General features: G+C 55.4%; 1 protein-coding gene across 1 annotated transcript in view; it reads left to right on the top strand.

The window, feature by feature from the left end:
• The window catches only part of SREBF2 (sterol regulatory element binding transcription factor 2), a 62,175-nt gene extending 36,013 nt beyond the window's left edge, over positions 1–26,162 (top strand). Inside the window, exons 9-19 of the mRNA XM_081249731.1 lie at positions 4–185; positions 2,395–2,671; positions 5,630–5,799; positions 13,319–13,487; positions 14,998–15,115; positions 15,949–16,058; positions 17,224–17,356; positions 19,810–19,978; positions 22,097–22,282; positions 23,788–23,899; positions 24,388–26,162. Of these exons, the coding sequence (XP_081105857.1) occupies positions 4–185; positions 2,395–2,671; positions 5,630–5,799; positions 13,319–13,487; positions 14,998–15,115; positions 15,949–16,058; positions 17,224–17,356; positions 19,810–19,978; positions 22,097–22,282; positions 23,788–23,899; positions 24,388–24,608 (1,847 nt within the window). The 3' untranslated portion in view covers positions 24,609–26,162. The remainder of the gene's footprint in view (positions 1–3; positions 186–2,394; positions 2,672–5,629; positions 5,800–13,318; positions 13,488–14,997; positions 15,116–15,948; positions 16,059–17,223; positions 17,357–19,809; positions 19,979–22,096; positions 22,283–23,787; positions 23,900–24,387) is intronic.
• The last annotated feature ends 487 nt before the right edge of the window (positions 26,163–26,649 follow it).

Genomic DNA, 26,649 nt, shown 5'->3' with positions numbered 1-26,649 from the left:
TAGGTTCTGGGGGCTGGTTTGACTGGATGATGCCAACGCTCCTCTTGTGGCTGGTGAACGGTGTGATCGTCCTGAGCGTCTTTGTGAAGCTGCTGGTCCACGGGGAGCCAGTGATCCGGCCGCATTCGCGCTCCTCAGTCACCTTCTGGAGGCACCGGAAGCAGGCAGACCTGGACCTGGCCCGGGTGAGTCCTGCCGCCTGCCTTTCCCCTTCCTCCCCCAGGCTCGGCCCATAACACAGCAACTTATTCCAACACCCCAGCGTATAAAAATACCCCGGGGGCAAGAGGAGGAGGGGACCCTCCCTCCAACAGTTACAGGGCAGTGGAGGAGAGGGCACCTAGGCAGAAGGAATTCCATGGACACGAGCTGATCTCTAGTCTGTAATATGACGGGAGAGTAAAGTGCTCTGGGAGTCTGGGGTGTGAGCAGAGTGGTCAAGAGCAGGAAGGCCCTTCCAAGGGGAGAGGATGGCAGGAATAGGTGGGCTTCTGGGGGACTGGCAAGTAGATGGGTATGTCTGGAGTGTAGGATATGTCGGGGGAGACGAGGGCTGAGGCTGGTAGTGTAGCTAGGGCCCAAGTTGGAGACGTATTTGACTAGTAACTGATTTGAGGTTTTTGTCCCAGTTCTCTGGAGAACCAGGAAGGTTTTTGAGCAGGAAAATTCGCTGCAAGTCCTCTTTAGAAATCAACAAAGGAGTTTATGGGAAGGATTCTGGGGCAAACTCACGGCACGGAAGGAAGAGTTAAACACCCGTGTCTCGGGAGGAACAAGGACCAGTCCAGCCCTCGGCAGCAGGTAGCCATGGGCTTGCTCTCCCTGCCTGCCAGCTGCAGAGCCCACAAGAGAGAATTTGGCCAGCCAGTCCGTCAGTGGACCTGTCAGCCATGTCCAGTGCTGCGGCTACTGGAATATAGGTGTGGTTGTTGGCGCTACCCCTAACGCAGGATGACACGTACCCCTAGACGTTTATCCTAGAGACAGGTTCAGGGCTGTGTTTTACGAATGTCATTCTGGTGGCTGTATGAAGGGTGAGTTGGAGGAGGGAGACACAAGATGCATGGAAGCAAGTGAGGGTGCTCTTAGAAGAGGCTGGGTGAGAGGTGACAAGGACCTGGAAATTGAAAGGAAAGGCATGAATTCAAGAAATACTTGAGATGTGAAATGGAAGGAAAGTAGCAGTGACAGTGACTCAGAGATGGGGGAGGCTGGAAGCTGTGGTGGGCTCCGTCTAACCGTGTTGCTTGGAAGTGCTGTGAGAGGGCCCTGAGGGTGAGAAGCTTCCCGACCAGGAGGCAGGCCCAGGAGGCAGGCCGTGGGGGCCAAGATGGGTCGGGACCAGGGTGTGTTGGAAGCTGTGCGTCTGCCAGGGGAGGGCGCTCAAGGGCGAGTTGGATTGATGAGTTGGAAGAGACAAGAGCCAAAGCCCGAGCCTTGGAAACAGCCAGCCTTCCTGGGAAAGACGGGGAAGAGGAGCCAGGAGACAGAGAGAAAGGCCCACCTCCTTTGGAATCTGTAAACACAGGTGCTTCTCCTGGCTGGAAGGATGGCAGCACCACCTCAGAGACTGTCATCCTCAAAGCACTGGCATCCACTCTCCCCTTGTAAGGGTCCTCTTTTCTGTAATGGTGCAGGAAGGAAAGTACAGGTATCATACCCACTGCGTGATGGGAAAGGAGAAGAGCGTTTACTCCCGTTTCTCAAGACTGTGTCGCCTCCAGTAATGAGAAAAACAGAGAAAAAGGCCTTCAATACAGGGCAGTAGACTCCCCGCTAGACCCTCTCAGGTCGGCAGAGAGTTGTTCAGATCCTTGGTTAGAGTAGTTTAGCTGTGTATTTGCCTAAAACTGTGGTTCTCAAACGTCAGCAGACATTAGGATCACCCGGAGGCCCCGACCCAAGAGGCTCTGATTCAGTAGGTCGGGGGGGAGGGTTAGGGTTGGGCACCAAGAATTCACATTTCTCACAAGATTCCCAGAAACCAGTAGCATCTAACAAGATGCTACTGCTCTCTGGGAACCACACTTTGAGAACCTAAAAGCCTAAAAGATCACATCGTTCATCATCTAGATCCATGTCATCACCTTATGTATGAAAGCTACGGTGGGAAATTCTGAGTAGTATTTGCTTGAAGATATAACACAGTACCATCCCAATTTAGTAAAAAGGCTGGGAGGAAATGTCAGCAGTCATTCTTTCTGGGGGATAAGATTACAGGTGATTTCTTTTTACTTTTTTGTAGCTTTCTAAATTTTCCCAGATTTTCTTCAGTGAGTATGTATTACTCTGATAATCTGGAGGGGTGAAGAAGAGAGTAAGAGTTTTTGTTAAAGCAAAACAAAAAGGCCACATCAAGGCCAGTGAACATTACACCTTCTTGCTTCTTGCCAGGGGGATTTTGCAGCTGCCGCTGCAAACCTGCAAACCTGCCTGTCGGTGTTGGGCCGGGCACTGCCCACCTCCCGCCTGGACCTGGCCTGCAGCCTCTCCTGGAACGTGATCCGCTACAGCCTGCAAAAGCTGCGCCTGGTGCGCTGGCTGCTCAAGAAGGTCTTCCAGCACCGGCGGGCCACCCTGGCCACCGCCGCAGGCTTTGAGGAGGAAGCTAAGACCAGCGCCCGGGATGCAGCCCTGGCCTATCACAGGCTGCACCAGCTGCACATCACAGGTGAGGGCTGCCACCACGGCCTGTCTTGCCTCGAAGTGCCCCCATGCCATTGCTCCACCCTGGCGCAGTTTGCCAGTTTTCTGCCCCAGCTGAATGACGTCCCCTTCACACTACCCGTTTAGGATGGTTAGACAAATAGCCACGGCAGTAAAGATTGCAGTTCATCAATTTAAGACACACATTTTTCACATTAACATCTCTACGCTTGGCTTTGTCCTCTACACAGTGAATGTCATGGTTGAGTTGGCAGTGTTTTTTCCTTGGTGGTACTTAAAATTGATGGCATCTTAGATTCAGTGAAATATGATCATTTATTTCATTCAACGAACTCCTGCTCTAATAGAGAAGCAGGCAGGTCAGCAAGTAAATTACAGTTCAGTGTGGTAGAGGTAGCAGAAGAATTGGATTTCAGTTCAGGGGAAGGGGTCCTTGTTGGGGAGGGTTTCAGGAAAGGCTTTCTGGAAAGTCTTGGCTTTGCATGAAAGGATGCGTGGAGTTCACCAGCTCTGCAGAAGGGGAGGTGCCTTCCAGGCAGAGGGATGCATGTTCCCAAGGAGGAACCCCACTTGGGTGGCTCTGGAGGAGAATACTTCAGTGGTCCCCAAGGTGGCTGTGCAAGGGGAGAGGGATGGGAGCCAGCGCAGTGGAGAAAATGACGTCCTCAGGTCTGTGCTTCTGAGGTCGAGAAGATTCGCTCCTGCCAAGAGGACAGGACAGAGAGAAAGGAGAAAGTGGGGTTGACAGGCCTCGGGGACTCATTGGACGGGAAGGGTAAGGAAAGGAGCTAGCTAAGATGGTTCCCTAGTTTCTTGCTTGAGCGTTTGGGTGAACGCTGTTGCCACCAGCAAAGGTGAGGAAAACGAGAGGAAAAGCAGTTTTCTAGGGAGGAGGTGAGAAGTTCCGCTCGGGACACTTGCCTGTGAGACACCGAGGGGAAATGATGCAGTGGTGGGGGCCACGCTGGATCTGTAGGCCAAGGAAAGGAACTGGGTCTTTGGCCTGCAGGTGAGAATGAAAACCATGGGTGCTGATGAGAGGGCTTGTGGTGAAGGGGGGCCCCTCGAGGGCATGTGGAAGGAGACTCGCACGGAAGGGGCAGGCCCGGGACAAGGAGTCGGGCGGAGGCTGCCTGAGAGGTGGTCAGGCAGGAGAGGCCAAGATGCTTGGTGTAGGGGGAGCAAAGTCATAGGGTTCAAGAAGGGAAGTTGCTGCTGGGCCATCGATAAGATGAGGGCAGAGAGCAGCAGTGGGATGTGGTAACAGGAAGGCAGTAGAAGGCCCTGGTGGCTGAGGGAGCTTCAGCCCAGGCCCCAGGGGAAGTGGAGATGAGACACTGGGGCCAGCTGTGGGGTGTGAACACCTGGGGCCTTCGTAGAGTTCTAGTAGAGGGCCATTTGCAGACCTACCCTGCTTCTCTGTCCCATCAGTGTGCCCGGGCCCAGGGGGAAGGAACCAGCTCCATCCCAGGTCTCTGATCTGGAGGCTGCATCTGTTCAGGAGAATTCCAGCTGGGATGGGTCCCATCACTCATTCTGCCCACGTTCACTGGGCACTCTGTGGGCCTGGCCCTGCACAAGGCACCAAGAGGACAGAGGTAACTAAGAGGTGACACGGTCCCCACACTGCCCTCCACCTTCCTTCCCTGCAAAGGAGAAAGCCCAGTCGGTGGTGCCTCCCAGGGGAGACCAACGCCTAATGCCTGTGCAGAATGAAGTCTGGGGGCTGATAAAAGACCAGAGAGGCTGGGTAGGGTCGGGAGGCCTGGCTGGGCCACCCCTGAGGCTCAGCAAAGCGAGGCGCCTGCTTGCCTTGGGCACCTCCCTGCGCTGTGGTGAGGACTGAAGCAGGCAGCAGCGTGAAAGCCTCAGAGCCTCGATGGGCCCCGGGGCCTGAGCAAGGGCACTCTGGTCCCCGAGTTCAGGGCCACTGCAGATGAGCTGTACAGCCCTCACGGGAGGGTTAATAAGCCTCTCCTGGCCTTCCGTCTCCACCCCATGATGTGTCCACTGTCACGGTTCAGTTGTGTGTCACGTCCCCCCCTTAGAAGGGTGTGCGCTTATATACTGTGGGGTCTTGTTGAATGAAAATAAATTCACATCAGTTTGTTCTTGGGTTTTTGTCTTTAATTTTTTTTTTTTTTTGCGGTACGCGGGCCTCTCACCGCTGTGGCCTGTCCCGTTGCGGAGCACAGGCTCCGGACGCGCAGGCTCAGCGGCCATGGCTCACGGGCCCAGCTGCTCCACGGTATGTGGGATCCTCCCGGACCGGGGCACGAACCCGTGTCCCCTGCATCGGCAAGCGGACTCTCAACCACTGCGCCACCAGGGAAGCCCCGTCTTTAATTTTTTTTTTTTTTCTGTACGTGGGCCTCTCACTGTTGTGGCCTCTCCCTTTGCGGAGCACAGGCTCCAGACGTGCAGGCCCAGCGGCCATGGCTCGCGGGCCTAGCCGCTCCCGCTCCGCGGCATGTGGGATCCTCCCAGACCGGGGCATGAACCCGCGTCCCCTGCATCAGCAGGCGGACTCTCAACCACTGCGCCACCAGGGAAGCCCCCCGTCTTTAATTTTTATAACCTTTCTTGCAACATTTGGAGACACAGGATTGTGTTAGCAGGACGTGGCCATGCTGTTGATGCCGTTTTGGAAAGCGTTGCAGTTCGCACCTCTGAGTCCTGTTCACCGGCCTGCAGTCACAGCCACTCCCCATTACACAGGGCTAGGGCCGTGGGCCAGGCCTGTGACCTGTGTTTTCTCTTGTCCCCAACAACCTGTGAGGCAGAAAGGAGCACACCGCTACTAAGTCACAGAGCCTGGCACCCCATCCAGGACCGTCTGATCACCGAGCTCACAGGCTTTCTCCTCTGGTTCTGCTATTGCTCTGATTGTGCTTGAGAAAGCAGGAAAAAGCTTGGGTTGAGGGAATCTGTCAACAGTCGTTGTCTGTTTCTGCCGCCATAGGTAAGCTTCCTGTGGGGTCCGCCTGTTCAGATGTACACATGGCTTTGTGCGCTGTGAACCTGGCTGAATGTGCAGAGGAGAAAATCCCCCCGAGCACGCTGGTCGAGATCCATCTCACGGCCGCCATGGGGCTCAAGACCCAGTGTGGAGGCAAGCTGGGCTTCCTGGCGGTAAGTGTCCTTCAGTCCCCTTCTGTGGACCTTTGCTGAGTGCCCTTCCCAGCCAGGAGCCAAGATGTGAGCATAGGTGTGGGCCCTAGAGGGGTAGACATTCATTCAGTGGGTCATTCCACAAATAGTTAGGGCAGTGAACACAACAGATGAAATTCCTCCCTTACAAGTGTAACAAGGCATTTTAGTGCCCTGAGGTGAGAAGATTGATTCAGTGATAAGAGCGACCTGTATTCAGGGGTTAATATATGACTCTTCTGCTTGGAATCTTCTGGTTGTGTCTCCTGGTTCTTTTATTCACTCAGAAGTATTCTATTTGGTACCTTGTGTTGATCACGGCACTGTGGGTCGGTCCAGAAGTGGAAAACAATGTCTGTCTTGTGAGGAGCTCAGGTCAAATTCTGGGTTGGGAACTGGGGTTTCAGGCGCCTCCAGTGAGCCTGACACAGGACCAGCCTCGGGATTCACAGCTGGATAATTCACAGTCCTTATTACCAGCCAGTTCCCAGCCTCTGCTGACCTCAGGCTTCCTCTTACCGCAGCAGACATAGGCACGTTTCATTCAATGTCTACTTTGGGTAGGCTGACGAACACATCAGCTGTTCCAGAAAAGAATGATCACATCCCCCCCGCCCCACCGTCCGTTTCCACATCTCATTAATAACACTGATGAGCTGAGAATGAGCAGGAACGTGCCCTGTGGTGACACTGATACGTTTCTTGAAGTGTGTCACCGTATTCTGGGTGATGAAGGGCACAGGAGAGCCCAGTGTACTTTCTGTGTCTCAACCCTGTTTCCAAGACCCAAATAAGACGTTCATTCAGCAAACATGACTGAGTCCCTGCTCTAGGCCAGGCACTTCCCAGGGAGGACGTGCAGTGGCCAGAAGGACATTCGCCCCGCCTGGGGGAGCACATGGTCTGTCAGGGAAACCAGACCAGGACCAGGCCTTCGGGGCAGTAGATGAGTGTGAGGGTGGGGCTAATCTGGCTGCCCAGAGAGCACACTGGGCTCCCGACCCCATCTTAGAGGAAGTCAAGATGGGCTTTCGGGGCAAAGTGAATCTAGGCTGAGAGCAGTCCTAGTGCTCTGGGCCAATGTCGTTACATCTGTAACTTCTCTGCCCCCCAGAAGTATTTTGAAGGCATTAATTTTACGGAAATACAACATACGTACAGAAAAATATGCACATTTTAACTTAACAGCTATTTTCACAAAGTGAACTTACGCATGTAAACAACCACCCAGATCAAGAAGTGGTACATTCCCATCACCCCCAAAGCCTCCTGCAGGCCTTCACTCAAGCTTCCCCCCACAGAGGTAACCATCATTCTGATTTCTGTCACCGTAATTTAACCCACCTGTTGTTTGTTGCTCCTATAAACCTTTTATTGAAGTACAATATACATGTAGAAAAGTACACAAATTATAAATACACAGGTCAGGGACTTCCCTGGTGGTCCAGTGGCTAGGACTCTGCGCTCCCAATGCAGGGGGGCCCGGGTTTGATTCCTGGTCAGGGAACTAGATCCCACACGCCGCAACTAAAAAAGATCCCACATGCTGCAACTAAAGATCCCGCATGCCGCAACTAAAGATCCCGCGTGCCGCAATGAAGATCCTGTGTGCCACAACTAAGTACTTATTTGGCACAGCCAAATAACTAATAAATAAATAAGAAAATATTTAAAAATAATATTAATAAATAAGTAAATAAATAAATACACGGGTCAGTGACTTCACAAAATGTACACACTCTTATAACCAGCAGACAGATCAAGAAACAGAACATGACCAAGATCCCAGAAGCCTACCTTGGGCCTCTTGCAGTCAGCAAACTGCCCCTCCCCTCAAGTCCTCCAGCCAGGTGACCACCATCCCCATGAAAGGAGAGTCACACATATGTCCTGATAGATTCCCTCAACCCAGACATATGTCTGGCTGTCTTCACTCAGTGTCATGTGTAAGGTTCATTTATGTTGCATGTACTTACAGGTTGCCCATTCTCATTATGTTATAGCTGTCCATTGTATGACTAGATGCTTATAAATGGACTTTTGGGTTGTTTCCTGTTTTTGGTTATTGTGAATAGTGCTGCTGTGAACATCCCTGTTCATCTTTCAGTGAACATGTGGCTGCGTTTCTGGGATGACACTGCTAGGTCAGAGGGTATGCACATGTTCAGCTTCAGTAGACACTGCCTGACAGTTTTCCAAAGTGGATGTACCAATTTTCACCTCACCAACAGTGGAAAGAGTTCCAGTTCTGCACCCTCACCAACCACGTGATCGTGTTGTTTTTTTAGCCCTGCTGGTGGTATCTCATAGTTTTCATTTGCAATTCCCAGGTGATGAAAGATGTTGAGCACCTTTTCATTGGCCATTCGGATAGTTTGTTGGCCATTTGGACAGTCTCTTTTGTGAAAACCCTGTTCAAGTCTTTTACCTGTTTTTTATTTGTGACGTCTTTCTTTCTGTTGGTTTGAGGAGTTCTTTATTCTGGCTACGATCCTTTGTTGGATATGTGCTTTGCATATATCGTTTCTCTCTGTGACTTGCCTGTTCTCTCTTTCAGTGGTGTTGATTGATGAGCACAAGTTCTTTTTTCTTTTTGGCTGTGTTGGGTCTTTGTTGCTGTGCGCGGGCTTTCTCTAGTTGCGGCGAGCAGGGGCTACTCTCTTCGTTGTGGTGCGCAGGCTTCTCATTGCGGTGGCTTCTCGTTGTGGAGCATGGGCTCTAGGTGCGTGGGCTTCGGTAGTTGTGGCACGAGGGCTCAGTAGCTGTGGCTCACGGGCTCTAGTGCGCAGGCTCAGTATTTGTGGCGCACGGGCTTAGTTGCTCCGCGGCATGTGGGATCTTCCCAGACCAGGGCTCACATGCCTGTCCCCTGCATTGGCAGGCAGATTCTTAACCACTGCACCACCAGAGAAGTCCGAGCATAAGTTCTTAATGTTCGTGAAATCCAGATTATTCGTCTTTTCCTTAGCAATTAGACATTTTATGTCCTGTTTAATATATCTTTATTCTACCCCAATGTCATGAAGATACTCTCCTATGGTATCTGCTGGTCACTTTATTTTCAAATGTTCACACATAGGTATGTAATCCACTTGGAACTGATTTTTGTATGAGTTGGAGGTAGGGGTGCAAGATCGACTTTTTTTTCATATGTATTATCTCCCAACCCCAGAATCTGTTGTTAAAATGACTGCCCTTTCCACACTGCACCCAGGGGCACCTTTTGCGTAAATTAAATGTCCACGTGTGATGAGTCTCCTTCTGGATGCTCTAGTCAGTTCCATTGCACCAACACCACACACCCCTAATGGCCAAGCCCTCGAATACGTCTTGATATCTGGAAGGGTCAGTCCTCTGGCTTTAGTGACTAGTGTTTGCTCTTTACCTTGCCATATAAATTTTAGGATCATCCCATCATCCCAGAAATCCCACTGGGGTTTTGATTGTCTTTGTTGCTAAGACACAGCTGTTCTTTAATGGGCTACGCAGCCCATTTGAGGAAGGCATGTGTGTAACAGCTGAGGATCAGGAAAATGGTTCCCTAATGAGTGTCCCCCCACCCCAAAAATATTGGGTATGCCTAACAAGCAGTGAGCAGTTTAATGTGCATTTCCTCAGTTTTCTTCCTGCACGTCAGAACATATATGCATTATAATTTATTTAATGTGATCATATCAGAAACCCTGTTTTGCCACTTGCTTTTTTCAACCAGATTATAAGTCTTGGGACTCTTTCCTTGTTGCCTCCTATTCCACAGAGGTACTTGCCGCTCCAGCATGTGTAAATACTGTCCTTGATGGAGCCAGTGTGCCACTGCTAGATGTTTGAGTTGTTTCCAGCATTTGCAGTTAGAAACAGTGCTGCAGGGAGTACCCTCACCCGCTTGTACAACACCCCTTCAGGTTAAGTGTAGAGGTGGTGATGCTGGGTCAAAGAGTATCAATATTTGGAAAATCAGTGGTATCGCCAAGTGTGCATTTTCAGTAAGGTGGGAAAAGGAGAGGAACCAGTCTCTAGGAAAGTAGCTGCCCCTCTCATCTGTTTGCTTCTCTTGGAAGGGGAATGAGAGACCCAGATAGTACTTTCTTAAATAGGAAGAAGCTTTGAATTTGGTGGAATGTATTTAGCCAGCAAATGAGTCAGGCATTGGGGGTCACGCAGAGGGCTGGCCTCCGTGAAAATGGTGTAGACCAGAGGTTGCCAAGCTTTCTTGGTTCACGGCACCCTTTGTGCCTCAGTAAGTTTTTCATGGTTTCCTTGGGCTAAAGGAAATACCTAACAGTTCTGTTTGTTAATTAGGTGCAAACATCTTAATAGATATTTGTCTTAACAACTTAGTGGCCACTTGGAAAAATAATACACAAAACTGAAGGAAGAAATAATATTTGAGTTCTATTCTTAATAACCATAGATACTTACTAATGGGATGTGTGTGCCTGCTGCATGTGCCTTCTCAGACTTTGAAATCAGGCTGGACGCCACCACCTTCACTTCCTGTCCCACACCAGCTTTCACGCCGCACTTGCTTTTTATTACAACAGCCTCCAAAAACTCAGCTTCCCAAAGATGACACTACCCAGAGGACGGTCATGCAGTCTCACATTGAGACCGAACTGCCTCCATCTAGCAGTTTACATGGTGTCCGATTCATGTTGAGCATTGCTGTGTTTCCCCCCAAAGTGTGAAATATCCAGTGGCACCCCTGTGAGTTTGCTGTGGTGCTTTGGGGTGCCTTCGCACACAATTTGAGAACCACCGAGTTGGACTGGAGTGGGAGGATGTAACCTGGAGTTGGAACTGGCGCAGGGGAACAGGGTGGCCCTCAGGATCCAAACAGTTCTGAGTCTCCTGCCACAGCCACTCAATTCAGCAATTAGCAGATGAGTTATGGCAGTGAGGTTGCTCCTCAGCCCCAGCTTGAGTGAATTCTGGTGTCTGTAAAATTTAGGAAAATGATCATGGGGTGGTAATACCAAGAAAATTAAAAGAGCAACAGAAGTGGGCTTCCCCAGTGGCGCAATGGTTAAGAATCCGCCTGCCAATGCAAGGGACACGGGTTCGAGCCCTGGTCCAGGAAGATCCCACATGCCGTGGAGCAACTAAGCCCGTGCGCCACAACTACTGAGCCTGCTCTCTAGAGCCCATGAGCCACAACTACTGAGCCTGCGCGCCACAACTACTGAAGCCTGTGCACCTAGAGCCTGTGCTCTGCAATAAGAGAGGTGACCGCAATGAGAAGCCCGCACACCACAACGAAGAGTAGCCCCTGCTCGCCGCAACTAGAGAGGAAGCCCACACACAGCAACAAAGACCCAACGCAGCCATAAGTAAATAAATGAATTTATTAAAAAAAAATGAGCAACAGAAGTTATTTTCTCAGTTTCCCTTCTAGAAGCCATACCGTGGATGACTATCCCAGGATTTATATTTCTTATTAATTCAAACCACTAAACTGGAGCTCCCTCTCCTGCTGAGATGTGTTATAACTAAAGTTTTTCTTTTCTAAGAGTTAAGCTTAAAAATGTATTTTAATGATTTTCTAAATCGCTTCTCTGGGTTCCTCTTGCAATATCACCTAACCAGGCTTTGTTTCTGCTTCTGTTGGTGACGCTTGGGCCCTTCTTAGGGATCAGTGGTCCTAGATTTCCCCTGGAGCAGCCATCAGGCTCCTTTGCTTATCAGGTATGTGCTCGCTGGGGGCAACCGTTAGGAGGTTCGCAGTCTTCAAAGGGCCTGGAATTACCACCAAACCACCCCCAACCTCTGTCGCCTTCAGGCTCCTCAGCTGCTGTTCTCTGACCATTGCAGTTACAAGCTCACATCCAGTGAGGGCTTTGTTGAGGGTCAGGAGAAGGTCATAGAATTCTCTACGTTTGCTCTCCAGTCCCCTTTTTAAAGTATGGTGGTCAGCAAAGAGGAGGAAAGGCCATTAGTGCTGCCGGCCCTGTGATTAGAGATTTAAGTGACATGCCCCTCCTGGTCCTGTGAGTGCCATGATAACATTAGAGAACAGTTTGGCCGGGTCCTTTTCTTCTGGATTTAGGCAGCTGTCTCCAGGTTCCCCCGAGAAAGCCAGCCTCCTTGGTCCATGTTTCTTGAGTGGTACTTTGGCAGAGCTATTTCTGACCCTGGCCTTCAAGTCTTCTGAGGCCAGCACATTAGCTGATGGCTGCTCAGAGCCCAGTAAAGGTCAGAACCATCAGACTGAACCAGACAAGGAGGTGGCTACCTTCATTGTGGAGGTGAGGGCTGCAGTGTGAAGGTTGAGGTCCACTGCCTGGCCCAGCAGCCTCTCCTCCTCTGGGCTCCCTGCATCTCATGCTTCTCTCTCCCTCCATCCTTCTCTGCTGAGCTTCTCATTCAGATTGGCCTGTATCGAGTGGGGTTTTTTGTTTGTTTGTTTGTTTGTTTTTTGCGGTACGCGGGCCTCTCACTGTTGTGGCCTCTCCCGTTGCGGAGCACAGGCTCCGGACGCGCAGGCTCAGCGGCCATGGCTCACGGGCCCAGCTGCTCCGCGGCATGTGGGATCTTCCTGGACCAGGGCACGAACCCGTGTCCCCTGCATCAGCAGGCGGACTCTAAACCACTGCGCCACCAGGGAAGCCCTCGAGTGGTTTTTATGGGTTGGAAAACATGGGTTTTAGAATAAAGATATCCTTACTCAAAAAATGACACAATTTCTGAAAACATGGATAGACAGCATCGTCCCTACAATTCTTATTCCTGGGGCCCTGGAGTGATGTTATCCTGTGGGCAGAAGAGGGGAAACTGGGGCACTGGCTCTTTGAATTGTCCAGCAAAGAGGCTTTCAGGTCTTTTCTTCACTAGACCGGTGTTCACGTCAAGGACTCATCCAGGGATGGCAGGGGGTTCTCTTTAGGGGGCTGGATGAGTCTCAGGGCTGCCCTTTCACTCCAGTGCTTTCTAGAGTGACAGTGATGGTAAATAACAGTCACTGACCACTTGCTGGGTGCCTGTTCTAAACTCTTCACACTCAGAGGTAAAAGAGATGAAAATTAGTCAAAGCAGAATACGGTTTTGCCTTAAAAATACTCTGAAAGATATGTAATTAAAATGACAGATGAGAAAAAGTCCCAGGATCCAGGGGGCCACCTGGCTGGGGTGCAGCGCCATTGACGGGGCTGAGGGCTAAAGTGCCGCGAGGGGCCTTGGAGAGCCCTCCTCAGCTCTGCAGTTGAATGCCAGCACAGCCCAGAACAAGATTCGAGTCGGGTTAGGCAGACCCAGCAGGACAGGGTGCAGCCAGGCCCCCGTGGGTGCCTTGAGGCCCCACCCCTGTCCAGCTGGAGCTTGTACACGGTCATCGAGCCCGGCAGACTCCGCCGGGGCCATGGCCCTGGTTTCAGTGAGGGTATTTCCTTCCAGGTATGTGAGTGCCCCGTCCCTCCTACTGACCTCCCTTCCCCAGTCTGCCTCCACCATGTTGGCACAGCCAGCGTTCTGCCACCCTGCTGTCACCGTGGTCCTTGTCCTTCCACAGAGCTACTTCCTCAATCGCGCCCAGAGCCTGTGTGGCCCCGAGCGCAGCACTGTTCCCGACTCGCTGCGCTGGCTCTGCCACCCCCTGGGCCAGAAGTTTTTCATGGAGCGGAGCTGGTCCGTGAAGTCAGCTGCCAAGGAGAGTCTGTACTGTGCCCAGAGGAACCCAGGTGAGAGCACCTGCGCAGCTTTGAGAGCCACCGGTACCGCAGGGTGGCTACACTCCAGACACGTGGGGACACAGGATGCCTCAGCCATGTTTTCCTTAAACTCAGGGAGGTCATGAGCCTGGTCAGCAGCTAAACTGGGTTTGCAGCTCGCCTCTCTCTGACATGCAGAGCCCGTGGTCCTGACATCAGTCACACCGCCACACGTTACTAATGGTGATTGAGCACCAGCTGGAATCTTGCCCTTGTTCTGGGCGCTTTGGAGACTCAGAGGATGTGTGGAGTTGCTGTTTGCTGGCCCCAATCTCCCGCTCCCCCTGGAAGGCAGACAGACATAGGCGGAGCAGTTAGGGAACAACAGGCGACAGACGGTCATCAAGTGCTCAGAGTGGTGGCAGGGACAGGGCTCCAGGCGTCGGGAGGAGATGCTGGCTTGCTGTCCCCAGTGTCTGACAATGATTGGAGTCCCCTCGCCCGGCCTCGGAGCAGGAGAGGCTGTTCGGGTTGGCTCAGACTTGAGCAGCCGTGGCTTTCTGCTTTCTGCGCTTTTCCTCTCTCTGAACTGGGAGTCTGGGGCGAGTCAGACATGTCCTGCAGGTACAGGGGTGTGTGTCAAACATTTTGTGGGGGAGGGAGGTTCCACCGTGGTTTCTTTTCAATAACTTTATGGCTCAAAGGAAGAGTGATGTGCAACACCAGAAAGTAAGGATGAAAGCAGAAGCGATCGTAAATCTCAGCTGCGTTGCCAGGCTGCTCTGTGTGCGCCCTGGACTGCCCTGGCTCTCTCACCTCTGGTGGCTCTGGCTCTAGGCCTTCTCGCCCAGAATGTGTTCATAAGTGTCCTGCCTCCCCGTTCTTGTCAAATTGAAACCCACACGGCTGTGGCGTGTGAGTGAGGGGAAGGCTGGTGACACCCTGCTTTGGGCCTGCCAGCTGGGGGGCCTGTCAGTGACAGTCAGCTGTCACAAGCATTGCAAGGCTTCTTGTTTAATAGGCTCAACCAGACAATTGCTGGCCACAGGCCCCACACAAAGGCTCTGGTAAGCGGGAGCGGGGTTTCCCTAATCCCGCCAGGCGGCAGCCGGCGCCACCATCCCCTCTGCTGGCTGCCCTCCTGAGCCACAGGAGAGGAGGCAGTCCCTGAGACGTGCACAGGTGTACTGTCCGCCTTCCCACCTCCTGTCTTCTGACAAGGCTTGTGGCCGCCACACAGCTCCCAACCTTGAACGGAAACGCTGGCTGTTACACCAGGAGGCACAGCACTCCTCACACGCCCCCCGGAGCCAGTCCAGGACCCACGTAGTCTTGGGCTTGCCAACCCTCCCAGCCTGCATCCCCACCTTCTGGCTGTTTAACAAGCAGTTCTGGGGTCTGTTGAGGACGTTTGGCCCCATTCGGAGGGGTTAACTGCTCCTTGGGCTCCTCTCCCCACCCTCTATTTTCTCTGTAAGGCAGAATGAGCCCATAAGTGAGACCCACTTACCCCTCCTCCTGGCTTCCTCCTCTTCTTCAGCTGACCCCATCGCCCAGGTGCACCAGGCCTTCTGCAGGAACCTGCTGGAGCGAGCGGTGGAGTCCTTGGTGAAACCTCAGGCCAAGAAGAAAGCTGCAGACCCGGAAGAGGAGAGCAGGTGCTGACCCCAGGAGGGGCCCCCGCCTCGGGCTGCCTGCCCGGGAAGTGCAGAGGCGGCCGTGAGGCCTAGAAGGAAACAAGCCCTAGTGTAGGGTCAAGAGGGAAATCCAGTGATCCCTTCATGTTTATTGCTTGAACCTGGCAGCCCCACGAGAGCCCTCTGTGGGCTCTGACCTGGCCTCTTTGCCTCTTACTGCCAGACCAAGTGTATCACTTTCCGCCTTTTTCTCCTTTTTACCCATCCCTTCACCAAGTGGAGTCAGTTCTTGGAGCAGTCAGGGATTTGATTCTTTTGCTTTGCTCTTTGCCAGGGGAGGGGTGGCCTGTGGAGGGTGTGGAATGGAACGTGGGGAGCTCGGCAGGAGGCAGGCGCTCGGGCCCAGACACCTTGTGGGACCCCGACCTGTGTTGAGTGTGTCAGTGTCTTATTCTTACAGAGTTATTGAGCGCAGTCTTTCCTTCACAGAGTCAGACCTGAGAGGCAGACGGGCCAGGGTCACTCTGGTTCACGGGCCAGGTCCTGACTGGAGTGCACCTGAGCGGAGAGGGGAGGGCGGTCCTACCTGGGAGGTCAGAAAACCTCTGGGCAGAGACGACAGTTGAATTGGGTCTTGAAGGGCGAGGGATGCAAGAGAAAGCTGGCTCTCCCGGCAGAGGGGAGAGTGTCAGGACTGGTGTCAGGGCAGCCTGGGGAGAGTGTGAGTGGTGTGAGAGGCAGAGCTTGGGGCGCCTGGCGAAGTGGGTCTCAGAGCTGGGGGCTGACCAGCCAGGCCGTGAGCGTGGTCCTTGTGTACATTCTGATGTGTGTGGGACCCTTCCTTTTCTTTCTAGTGAATTCTCCAGTGCTCTGGAGTACCTGAAACTACTTAATTCTTTTGTGGACTCTGTGGGGATTGTGACTGCCCCCTTCTCCAGCAGCTGCGTGCTCAAGTCAGCCCTTGGTAAGCATCTTGTGGGGCAGCTCCGCAGGCCTCGGGTTGCTTGATTCAGTCCTTCACAGCCCTTGTGTCCCAGGGTCCAGGGTTAGTTATGAGTCTGCACCCGAGAATCTTCTCTGGATCTGAGGTGTGTATCTGCAACCCCCATGTCGCCCTCATGCACAGTTCCCCCGTGCTGGACAGTGTTTTGGGGGCAGGAGATCATGATTCTCCTAGAAGTGTGACAACGAGTGAGTCGGTGTCCTCCCTGGGCCCTGGATGGGTGGGGCAGGTCAGGAATTCTCCCAAACGCTCAGAACGGGCAGCAAGTGGTCCCGGCACCGGGAGCTGGGGAGGGGCTCACCTTTCAATACACAGTGGTCCCCGGGGCTGCTCTTGGGTCTGACACTCTGCCAAAGAGGTCTTTCATCCAGGCATCTATATTGCCACAGTACCCATCGCCTTGGGTGGCACAGCACAACCAGCGACTGACTTGGCACCAGGACATTCTTTGCTTCTGTCTCTAAACTGCCATCTGGGTGATGGCACACGAGCTGTCACCTCTTGCGCTTCTGAGGCTGCTGGGGGACAGCGATGTGGAGCTCCCTTGTGGCCACTCTCCCTAGAGAGAGAAGGATCCCAGAGAAGCAGCCGCCCTGTCATGACCACTGACCTCGTGGCCTGTCTTTATTTCAGAGTTTAGAAAAGAACATATTCTTAGGCCTTTCATCATACAGGTCCACTGAGAAAACTTAGCCTCAGAGAGGAAAACACTAAAAAGATTCTAACCTGAGCCTGTTACTACAAATACTTTGGAAACACCACTTTTCACAACTGTTGGAAGTTTAGGTTGTTTCCAGCTTTTTACTTAAAAATAACACCACAGTGAACATCTTCGTTGAGACTTTGTTCTCTATTTAGGCCAATTTCTTTGTGATGGATTGCCCCAAAAAATGGGATTACTAGGTTAATAGGAGTGAACATTTTTAAGGCTGTTAATACAGATTGCCAAATGTGTTCTGAGATGGTGCTGGTTGGTGCTCCCACCAGAATCGTGTGAGAGGGCAGCCCACAGGCCCCAGCCCGTCGCCAGGAGGGAGAGATGGCACGAACGACGGGAACCCGGTGTAGCCAGCAGGCTCTGGTTTCTGTGGGTGCTGGAGCAGCGTTTGGTTCTGTTCACCTCTAGGTCCAGACGTTGTCTGTCAGTGGTGGACGTCCGCGATCACCCTGGCCATCAGCTGGCTCCAGGGAGATGATGCAGCTGTGCGTGCTCACGTTACCGAAGTGGAGCGTGTTCCCAGGGCCCTGGAAGTGACAGAGTGCGTAGCCCCCCGTGACCACTTGCTTGCTTCTCTCCAGGGGAGTCCCCAGCGCCAGCTGTGCCAGGCTCACTGGGTGAGCGGGAGGGAGCAGGTCTGGGTGGCCATCTGGGTGGAGGGCCAGGCAGCCTGGGGACTACGTGACAGATGGAGAGATGAAGTGAGGGGGTGAGGGCACCATGGAGAGACCAAACGTGGCGAGCACGTCTGTCCGTGTGTGTCGCCCCAGCAGCGGTCAGCGCTGCTTCCGGGCCTCCTTGCACAGGCTGACGGGCAGGGAGAGCCGGCAGCCCCCAGCGTCTTCAGAAGCTCCCGGTGGAGCCAGGCAGGGGGCTGATGGCTTACAGCCAGCACCGGCTTGTGAGGGCCCGAGGATCCTTCTCTCACGTGCCAGCACTGCATCCAGTTTCCTCTCCGCCGCCCTCCACCCCGCCACCGGCGCTATCGCTAAAAAGGCCTTTACCACAAGGCATCACTGGAGAGCTTCTGGCAGTCCTCCTGGGGGACTCATGCCTGCTTCTTGGGGGCATTTGGCCCGTAGTGACAAGCAGCCTGCCGATATCCTGGCTGCTTCTGACTGGATCTGAGTGTCCCTGACATCTTCTGCCATTCGAGAGAAATTGTAAAATGCTCCGAGACAGAAAGGCCTCACTGCGTCTTTCCTCAGAGCCAAGGCTGAGCAGATGCTTAACCAGGAGAGCGGGAGGGGACTGAGGAAAGCAGGCTGAGGCGGGTTCCCTGAAGTCGGTCTGACACTCCAAGTTCATTGAAGTAACCCATTTTTAAGCACCCCGACCAGTGAGCAGCCACCCTGTGTGTGTTTTCTCCCAGCCAACGCACCTGAGGGAACTGAGGCTCGGCGGGTAAATCATCTAAAGCCACCTCACTTCTAAGAACAGAGCCCCAGTGTGCAGCTAAGACCCCCAGCAGGCGTTCCTTCCCCCGAACTCAGTCACTCCGGGGTCCCTTTGCTCTTCAGGGATGATGATGCTGTGGGACCCCCTCCCCCAATCCCAGCCTCCCCACTGTCTCCCTGACCTGCTCTATGAAACGAGGCTAAGTTTCTCCAGAGAGTTGAACACCTGGCTTCTGGGGCAATGGCCGTTAGAGAACAGGTGCAGATAATGGGACCAGTACTGTATGTCACCACAGGTAGCAGCGAGTGGTATCGTGGCTACTCTACAGATGAGGAAACTGAGGCACCGATTGTTTGAATGACCATCTTAGGCGGCTTCTTAGTGGCAGTCCTGGTGGTTGAGCCTGCGTCTCTGATCCCTTCCTGTCGGCCACGAGCCGCATTCTGGGTCTCCTGTACCCCTTCCATGATTCCGTCATTCCTTCTGCGAATACTTAGCCGAGGGCGTCCTCGGTGTCGGCTGCTTTCTGGGCTCTGGGAGGCGGCAGTGAACAGGACAGCAAGTTATAGCCGTAAGCGAATAGACGTGGCCGTCCTGCTCGGCGCCTTCCTGTAGGAGCTGTTGCCTTTGCCTGTGCCTGTGCCAGGCCAGTCTCGGCTCCTGTGAAGCAGCCGGCGCATCGCTGGGAGGGGTTCCGGGCCAGAGGCCAGTCAGCCTCCGGGAGATCGCACAGCGCCTGGTGAGGGAAGGAGGCGCATAACTGGGGGCGCCAGGGGAAGCAGCCAGAGGAGGCTTGTAGGGGGCAGGACAGGAGAAGGCGGACCAGAGGGCCGGGCAGGTGGAACAAGTCTCAGGAGACAAGTGGGAAATGGTGAGAAAGGGTATTCCAGGCAGAGGCACCCACGTCAGCAGAGGCAAGGAGTGAGGAGGGGAGAGGGGATGAGCTTCGGTTGCCTGAAGCCTGGAGCAGGGTCAGAGGCAGACGGGAGGCAGGGCCGCGGCCAGGCTGAGAAGGGCCTTGTTTAGAGCTTGCTCTCCCTCTGCTCTCCTCACTTCCTCCTCCAGCCGTGCTCATTCATGGATATTCTTACATGTGTCAGACACTCAGGGCCTTTGCATATGCTGCTTCTCTGCCTGGAACCCTTCTTCCTAGAAATCCACACTCCTGCTTCCCCGGTTCCTTCAGGAGTTCCCTCAGGTCCCTTCTGCGCGAGTGTCACCTTTCCAGAGAGGACGTCCTTGACTATGCTTTTAAAATGCCACCCCCTTCCTCTGCTTGACTTTCCTTCATGGCACGGGCACCACCTGGCATTACGCAGTCAGCATCTAATGCATTCACTATCGGACTCCTTCACTAGGAAATGAACGCCGTCAACCTTCCTTGAATGAGGAAGGTGCTTAGGGGTGGGAAGCCTCCCTCACTCAGAGCTGGCATTTCCGTTCTGGAGCTGGGGATCTGGAACCATTATGGCAGCATTTGGTTTAACAGACAGACCCACGTGTCACAGCAGCAGTCGTCTCCGGCTTGGGCTCCCCCTTCATTCTCCGCAGGCGACGTGCACTGACCTCCTGCCTCTCGCCTCTCTCACCGCCCAGGAGCCCCCTGGTGAAGGCCGTCTTCCACACCTGCAGAGCTATGCACGCCTCACTCTCCGGGAAGGCGGACGGGCAGCAGAGTTCCTTCTGCCACTGCGAGAGGGCCAGTGGCCACCTGTGGAGCAGCCTCAATGTCAGTGGGGCCGCCTGCGACCCAGCCCTCAGCCATGTGAGTGGGGGCTTCTCTGGCCCCTCGGGGAGGTGCTCAGCTCTGCTGGGTAAGAGCGCTCTGACCCGCCTTGATCCTACCCAGCCCATGAGGCTGTGCGAAAGACAGACCAGGCAAGCAGCCCCCTTCCCCAGAGCGTAGCCTGTGGGTCCAGCTGGGTTTCCTTTCAGTACTTGGATGAGCATGTTCCCACCAGAGTCCTGGGTCCTGCGGGCCCACAGCTTGGTCAGCCCCAGGCGAACCTCAGCTGGCCAGGGCTCTGCATTTGCTCCAGGCAGCTTGCCTGACTCCCCAGGCCCCCACGGGCCCCCGCCCCCTCGCATGCACATCCTGAGCCAGCTGAGTGTCCTGGGCACCCCCGTGGCTGGCTGCACACCCTCGAGCGGGCAGCTGTGGTGCATTGTAGTTGCATTGCATGTTCTGGCGGTACCCATGCAATGTTTCCACAGTGCATCACAGAGGCCTGCCCAGCCCTCGAGAGACTTCCAGCCAGGCCTCGTCAGAGGGCTCTGCTCTCCCTGTTGGGTCACAAGGCAGGGCCATCCGGGAGAGGGGAGGGGCGTGCACGCAGCTGAAGGTGAAGCATCATCTGTTCACAGGGAGGAGTGTGGTTTCGCTCCAGAAAGGGAGACAGGTGTGTCCTGGAGGGCCCGGCTCTGAGCCCCTCACTGGGGTTTGCTCTGGCACTTCTGGCTGGAGGTCATCAGTGGCCCCGGACCCTGGGGTGAACCCAGGACAGCAGCCAGCCCTACAGGACAGGCAGTGTGCCGACAGGGCCCAAGACCAAAGGCTTGAGGGGGAGCCACAGCTCGCTTTGTGCGATTCCTCTGCTGGTGTCCAGTACTGTTTATCTTCATGAGAGAACTAGACTGTCTCAGCTTAGTTTGGGGAAGGAGAGAGAGGCTGCGGGCACCCTTGGGATTGGGGTTCCTGTGTGGGAGAATGGGCCTAGAAGAAGGGAACTCCACAGAAGCTGGCCTCCCCCGGGGGCAGAATTCAGCCCCAGGCTGCTACCCCACCTCTTAGAAGTGCCACCTATGAGGAGAGAGACCTCATCCATGTCCCCCCCCAAAGCTGTCAGCAGCCAAAAAACACTGTGGCCAAGGGTCAGGCAACGTGCAGGTTCAAGGCAGGGTCCAGGGTCCGGGGCAGCACTGTGAGCTCCCCAGGTCCAGCACCCTGGAGAAGGGGAAAGCCAGACTGGACAAGATGAGGAATGGCCTGGGGGAGTCCGTCAGAGCCTGAGGGCCGCATGTGATCCATCTCGAGAAGCCCTGCTCCCTGGTGCTGAGGGCCCTCTGGAGCAAGGCAGGTGGCCTGGCCTTGTTGGTGCCTGGCGGCATCTGTGCTTATGGGCGCCAGTGTGGGTGGGCTGAGGCCCGTGCTTCTGAGGCTGGGCGTGGTGCCTGCACGCAGTGCTCTCGTGTGACGCTCGCTGCAGCCCTGAGGTGCCCGTTTTGTGGGTGAGGAAACTGAGGCTCAGAGGTTTGGTCATATGTCAGGGTAGATCTGGGTCAGTGGATCCAAACCCAAGCATTCAGCTGCTCTGTGGCTCTGCCTTCTTGGGCTCCTGTCTCCCCGACTCCAGAGGCCGCTTGGGCCGGGCCTCGGCTGCCCTCTGTTGAAGCGAGCCTCTTCCCCCTGGTCCTCCATCTCCAGGCTGTGCTGCCACTTCCGGCTTTTGAATTCCACTGGAAGGATGGGGCCGAGGCACCTTTTGAGTATCTCAGCCCCCCAGCCAGCCATGGGAGGACTCCTGTGAGGTGGGAGGGACCTGCGACTTCCTATTAGACCCGTGACGGTTATTCCTGTCCTCGCCACTTGTGTCCCCTCACGAGCCTGCAGCCTCTCTCTGAGCCTTGGCTTCCTCACCCGCAAGATGGGAGAACAGATCTACCGCCTGGGGCCGTGGAAAGGACTAGATGCCGTGAGCTTAAGTTCACTCTCCAGCTGTTCTCTTGCTCCCTGTGGGGTGTTTTCCAGGCTCCCCCGTCTGGGGCTCCGCCCTTTGTCCCGGAGCTGCCGGGTGTCAGGCGGGGGAGGGCCTGGTGGGTGCCGGGATCCTTGTCCCAGGAATCGGCCAGTCACCTGTCTCCTCCTTCGTGGCCCACCCTGCAGGTGGTCCAGCTGCTGACCTGTGACCTGCTCCTGTCGCTGCGGACAGCACTCTGGCAGAAACAAGCAGGAGCCAGCCAGGCCCTGGGTGAGACCTACCACGCATCGGGCGCTGAGCTGGCTGGCTTCCAGCGGGACCTGGGCAGCCTGCGCAGGCTGGCACATAGCTTCCGCCCGGCCTATCGCAAGGTGAGGCCCGGCCTGCTGCCGGGGGAGGGCAGAACCCAGCACAGCACTGGCCTGGGGTCGTGGAGTCGGCCTCCTGAGGTCAGCTGAGCTGTCAGGCACTGGGCTGGGTGCCATGTATCCCTTTGTTTGGCTCATGTTGGTGGAGTACTTGCTGTGTGCCCAGCCCTGGAGCGTGGTGGTGAGCAGGCCACACGGCCGCAGACAGAGGACAACACAGATTGTGCCTCACCAGTTAAACTCAGGAATGGGGGGCTCTGGGGGCAGTGGGAGCAAGAAGGGGCTCCCAGCCTGAGCGGAGAGGGGCGGGAAGGCCACGAGGAAGCTCTCTACTCTGGCTTTCGTAATTGGTGTCAGAGCAGCAGAATGCCCCTAGACATGCCTTTCATTGTTTTTCTGAGCCACTGGGGGCTTCGGTTCTGCTGCCCGACGCCCCACGTAACATCCCCTTGGCGATGGCTACACGGTCTGAGATAAGCTCTGAGGGCAGATGTGTAAACTGGGCTTACTGGACGCAAATCATTTCACTGTTTGGTTTATTTTTATTGCTAATTAGGATAATATACTCAGCATGTTCTCGCTGCCTGAATTATTTTCCAGAAATTCAAGTGAGAAGGCCAGAAGTGTGGGGAGGGCAGGGTGCAAAAAAGAAGGGCTCAGGGTGAGGTCGCCCCACCCTAGGGTGCTATGGGGCCCTCGCAGGGTTACGCTGCGGCCCCTGTATGCAGCGAGCCAGGACAGACACGGCAGATGGACTACAGTCATGTGAGAGCCACCCCCCTCGCCGTGGAGAAGAGGAAGTGGGCCCCAGGCACTGTGGCCCCCATCAGAGGCCTCCTCAGAAAAGACTGCCACCTGCCCAAGCCCTTCACCGCCTCCCCCGGTGCCTCCAGGGCAGCACTCCTCACACACTGAGATGTTAAGGTGTAAAAGAACCTTGAGATGTTAAGAAATTAGAGACCTAGGCCTGGCCGCCCCATCCCCAGTGACTCATATTTACAGAAGAGCTGCAGACTTTCACCTGGAAACCTCTGGACTCTGTTCCTTTCTGAAGAAACAGGAGGCAGCAGGAGCCTAGACCTCCTTGGTGCCAGCGCAGCCATCCCCCTGCCCCCTCCTGTCCCTGCCTCACCTCTGTCCTGTTTTCGAGCTGGAGGCAGCCTCCGGCGAAGTGCGGGTCCCCCCAGGCTACTTGTCCTCCAACCCCAGAGGGCGCTTTGGCGCTCCCGGTCAGCCGTAGAGGAAGCAGCCCTTGGCCTCTTCCTCAGCTCGCCGCCGTCTTGCTCCTGCCCCCCCAGGTGGCCTGTGCTGTGTTCCCCTTTCCTGCCTGGCTTGTGTCGGGTCAGAGTGAGGACGAGAGAGGTTGCTTTCAAGGGGTGAGCAGAGCAGGGTGTTGTGGAGAGGAGAAGGGGTGCCGTCGGGTGGCGGACGAGATGCTGCAGGGAGAGAGACCTACTGGGGCACAGACAGGTGAGGACCCCCAGCTTGTGTCCCCCTGCACCTCCCAGGTGTTCCTGCATGAAGCCACCGTGCGTCTGATGGCGGGGGCCAGCCCCACCCGTACCCATCAGCTGCTGGAGCACAGCCTGCGACGGCGCACCGCTCAGAACGCCAAGCACGGTGAGCCCCCCAGCACCCGGCGCCAAGGCCTGGGTGGGCCCTGATGGGGAGGGGCGGGGAAATGGGGGAGGAGCCCAGCCCTGCCCTGCCCTCAGCATCTGCAGGGTTCTCAGAGGCAGCGCGAGAACCCAGGAAACCCGAGGCTTGATTTCGTGGGTGCCGGGGGAGGGTCCGTGAGGTGCTGTGGGGCTTGGACGGCCTTGGTCGCCTTGTCACGGGTCCAGCCCCGAGTGAGGAGGGGACGGCTGCGGCGTCGCCCCACTGTGGGAGCCGCTGATGGGCCACACCTCGGCCCCGCCTCGGAGTAATAGCCTGTGGCCCCAGCGGGTTCAGCTCATATCCTCTGTGAACTAGGCAGGGCACTGGAACCTCCCTTGCTTGGGGGGCGTGAGGATTAAATAAACCAGCTCACACTGAGCCCTGGGAACAGCACCTGCGTCCTTGGCGGGCTCTCATCTCAGCGAGTGCGTGTCTCATCATTCCCACAGGAGAGGTGGACGCCTGGCCCGGCCAGCGAGAGCGGGCCACCGCCATCCTGCTGGCCTGCCGCCACCTGCCCCTCTCCTTCCTCTCCTCCCCGGGCCAGCGGGCGGTGCTGCTGGCCGAGGCCGCCCGCACCCTGGAGAAGGTGGGCGACCGGCGCTCGTGCAGCGACTGCCAGCAGATGATTGTCAAGCTGGGGGGCGGCACTGCCATCGCTGCCTCCTGACCCCCGGGCTCTGCCCACCTCGGCCACCACTTCCCTCTGTCCGTGTTCCTCTCCCTCCTCCTCTGCCTCCCAGTCTCCCTCCTCCCTCTGAGAGCTGTGGGATGAGCCGTGGCTTCTGAGCTGTCACCTGCCAAGGCTTTTGGACAACCTCAGGCTAGTGGGCCCCTTGGGCAGAGCCCCTTAAAGCTGCTGTGGATCGATGCCCACAGTCCAGGCCCTAGTGGGCCTGAGAGAGGAAAGTCAGGGCGGGGCGGGAATTGGGGGCACCCTGACTTGGAAGCAGCAGGGGGAGCTCCCAAGCTGCCCGGCCCCACCTCCCGCCCTCCCAAGACACACTCTCCTGTGAACATCTCTCCCTGCCTTTTCCTGCTTCCTTGTTTTTTATCAGGCTTTCCCTCTGGGGGACTTAGGTCTCTGGGCACCAGAGCGCTTCACCCTTGGCACTGTGCCCAGCACGCCCCCCTTTTTATACGAATGTTTTTATATCAGTGTGCTTGGGGTTGCTGTGATGCAGGGCTAAGTTGCTGTGGCATCTTTCTTTCTCTCCCTGGGTCTGCGTCCCCTCCCCTGTGCCTAACAAAGCCAGTCCATTGTTTTCTCTTTACTACACAGGACAGCCAGGGAAGGAGGGAGCCCAGCCCTTGGGAGGTGGGTGGGAGGTAGGGGGCAGACCTGGGGATGGATGAAATAGTGTCGGCATAATTTTTTAATTTTTTAAAAAATAAACTGTATCTTATTTAAGTGTCCTGTTCCTTCCCACTCCCCCGCCCCCTGGGATGTCAGCCCAACCTTGGGTTAGTCCCAGGGGGTTGGGAAAGATGAAGCCACCCATTAAGGACTGGGGACCAGGGGTCTTCAGTATGGGTTCTCAGCTCCCTGTCATCCCAACTCCTACCTCCATAGTCTGTTTTTATCCCTAATTCTTGACCTGAAAATAAGCCAGGGTGGAAGGGACCAGACCCCAACCCCTCCCCAGTGACAAGCCCCTTTTCAGGGTGGGCACAGTGTTGCCCAAGGTGGGCACTAGGAATGAAGCCCCCTTCCTTGAGGGGGGTCCTGGAAGGAAAAGTGGTCCCACTTTTCTGGATCCCTTGGCTTGGTGCCTACCCGGAGGCCATTTCTCCTGGGACCCGAGGGCTGCCTGGTATCCCGGGGCCTGCTGGGAGGCTGAGAGGGGCTGCCCTCCCTCTCTCCCTCCCTGTGCTTCTCACCTGCTCAGGCTGGTTGGGGCAGAAAGTGGGCCGGGACCCCAGCACAGATGGGGGTACACACAGCAGGGAGGGGCTCCTCTGATGCCAAGTGCAGGCTGGAACAGCTTGGACCTCACCCACTTTTTCTCTCCTGCCCACCCCCCCCCACTGTAATTTATGGCCCCTGCCCACTGGGTGAGCCAGCCTTTGTGTCATGTGTATATACTGTGCCTTTTCTCATTCTTGTTTAGGGGGTGGGGGGTGCTTTTTCACTGAACAGGGGGATACACCTATGGCTTCCTTGATGTGGAATCATTCACTGTGTCCTGGATGTAGGTTATTGAATAAACACAGATTGGTACCACCCAGCGTGAGGCGTGTGAGGGTCTGTGGCACGACCGCTGTGGTGACTGCATGGCTCGGCCTCCAGTGGGTCAGAGACCGAGGATAGCCACTCTGCCAAGAGGCCCCGGGGGGCTTCAATCTGACTGACCTTCCTTGCCTGCCCATGCACCTGGCCCCTTCCTCCCAGTGCTGGCTGCCTGGCACACACCCCAGGGCTGGGACAGACCTGGGATAAAAGGGGTATTGGTGGTGTTGCTGGGGTCAGAGGTCACTGTATACAGGACACAGAGCTGGCTGTTTAGGGGACAGGAGAGTTTTTTGGGATTTGGGATGCTAAGCCCTTCTGTGTTCACCCCTCAGAGAGGAACCTCTCCCCTATTGCGTGGGCCGCACCTTGGTCTCCCCATCTCCCGGGAGGCAGTGAGCTTCTGGGGATGTGGCCTGCCAGTCACATCCAAGTCCAGCTCCTGTACTTGCCAGCTGGGTCCCCTTGCGGTTGGTGGGGG

Source organism: Mesoplodon bidens (assembly GCF_964165515.1).
Source record: "Mesoplodon bidens genome assembly, chromosome: 11".
NCBI classification, from domain to species: domain Eukaryota; kingdom Metazoa; phylum Chordata; class Mammalia; order Artiodactyla; family Ziphiidae; genus Mesoplodon; species Mesoplodon bidens.
Note: the sequence above shows the minus strand (reverse complement) of the source record. Positions and strands in the feature narration are given on the sequence as shown.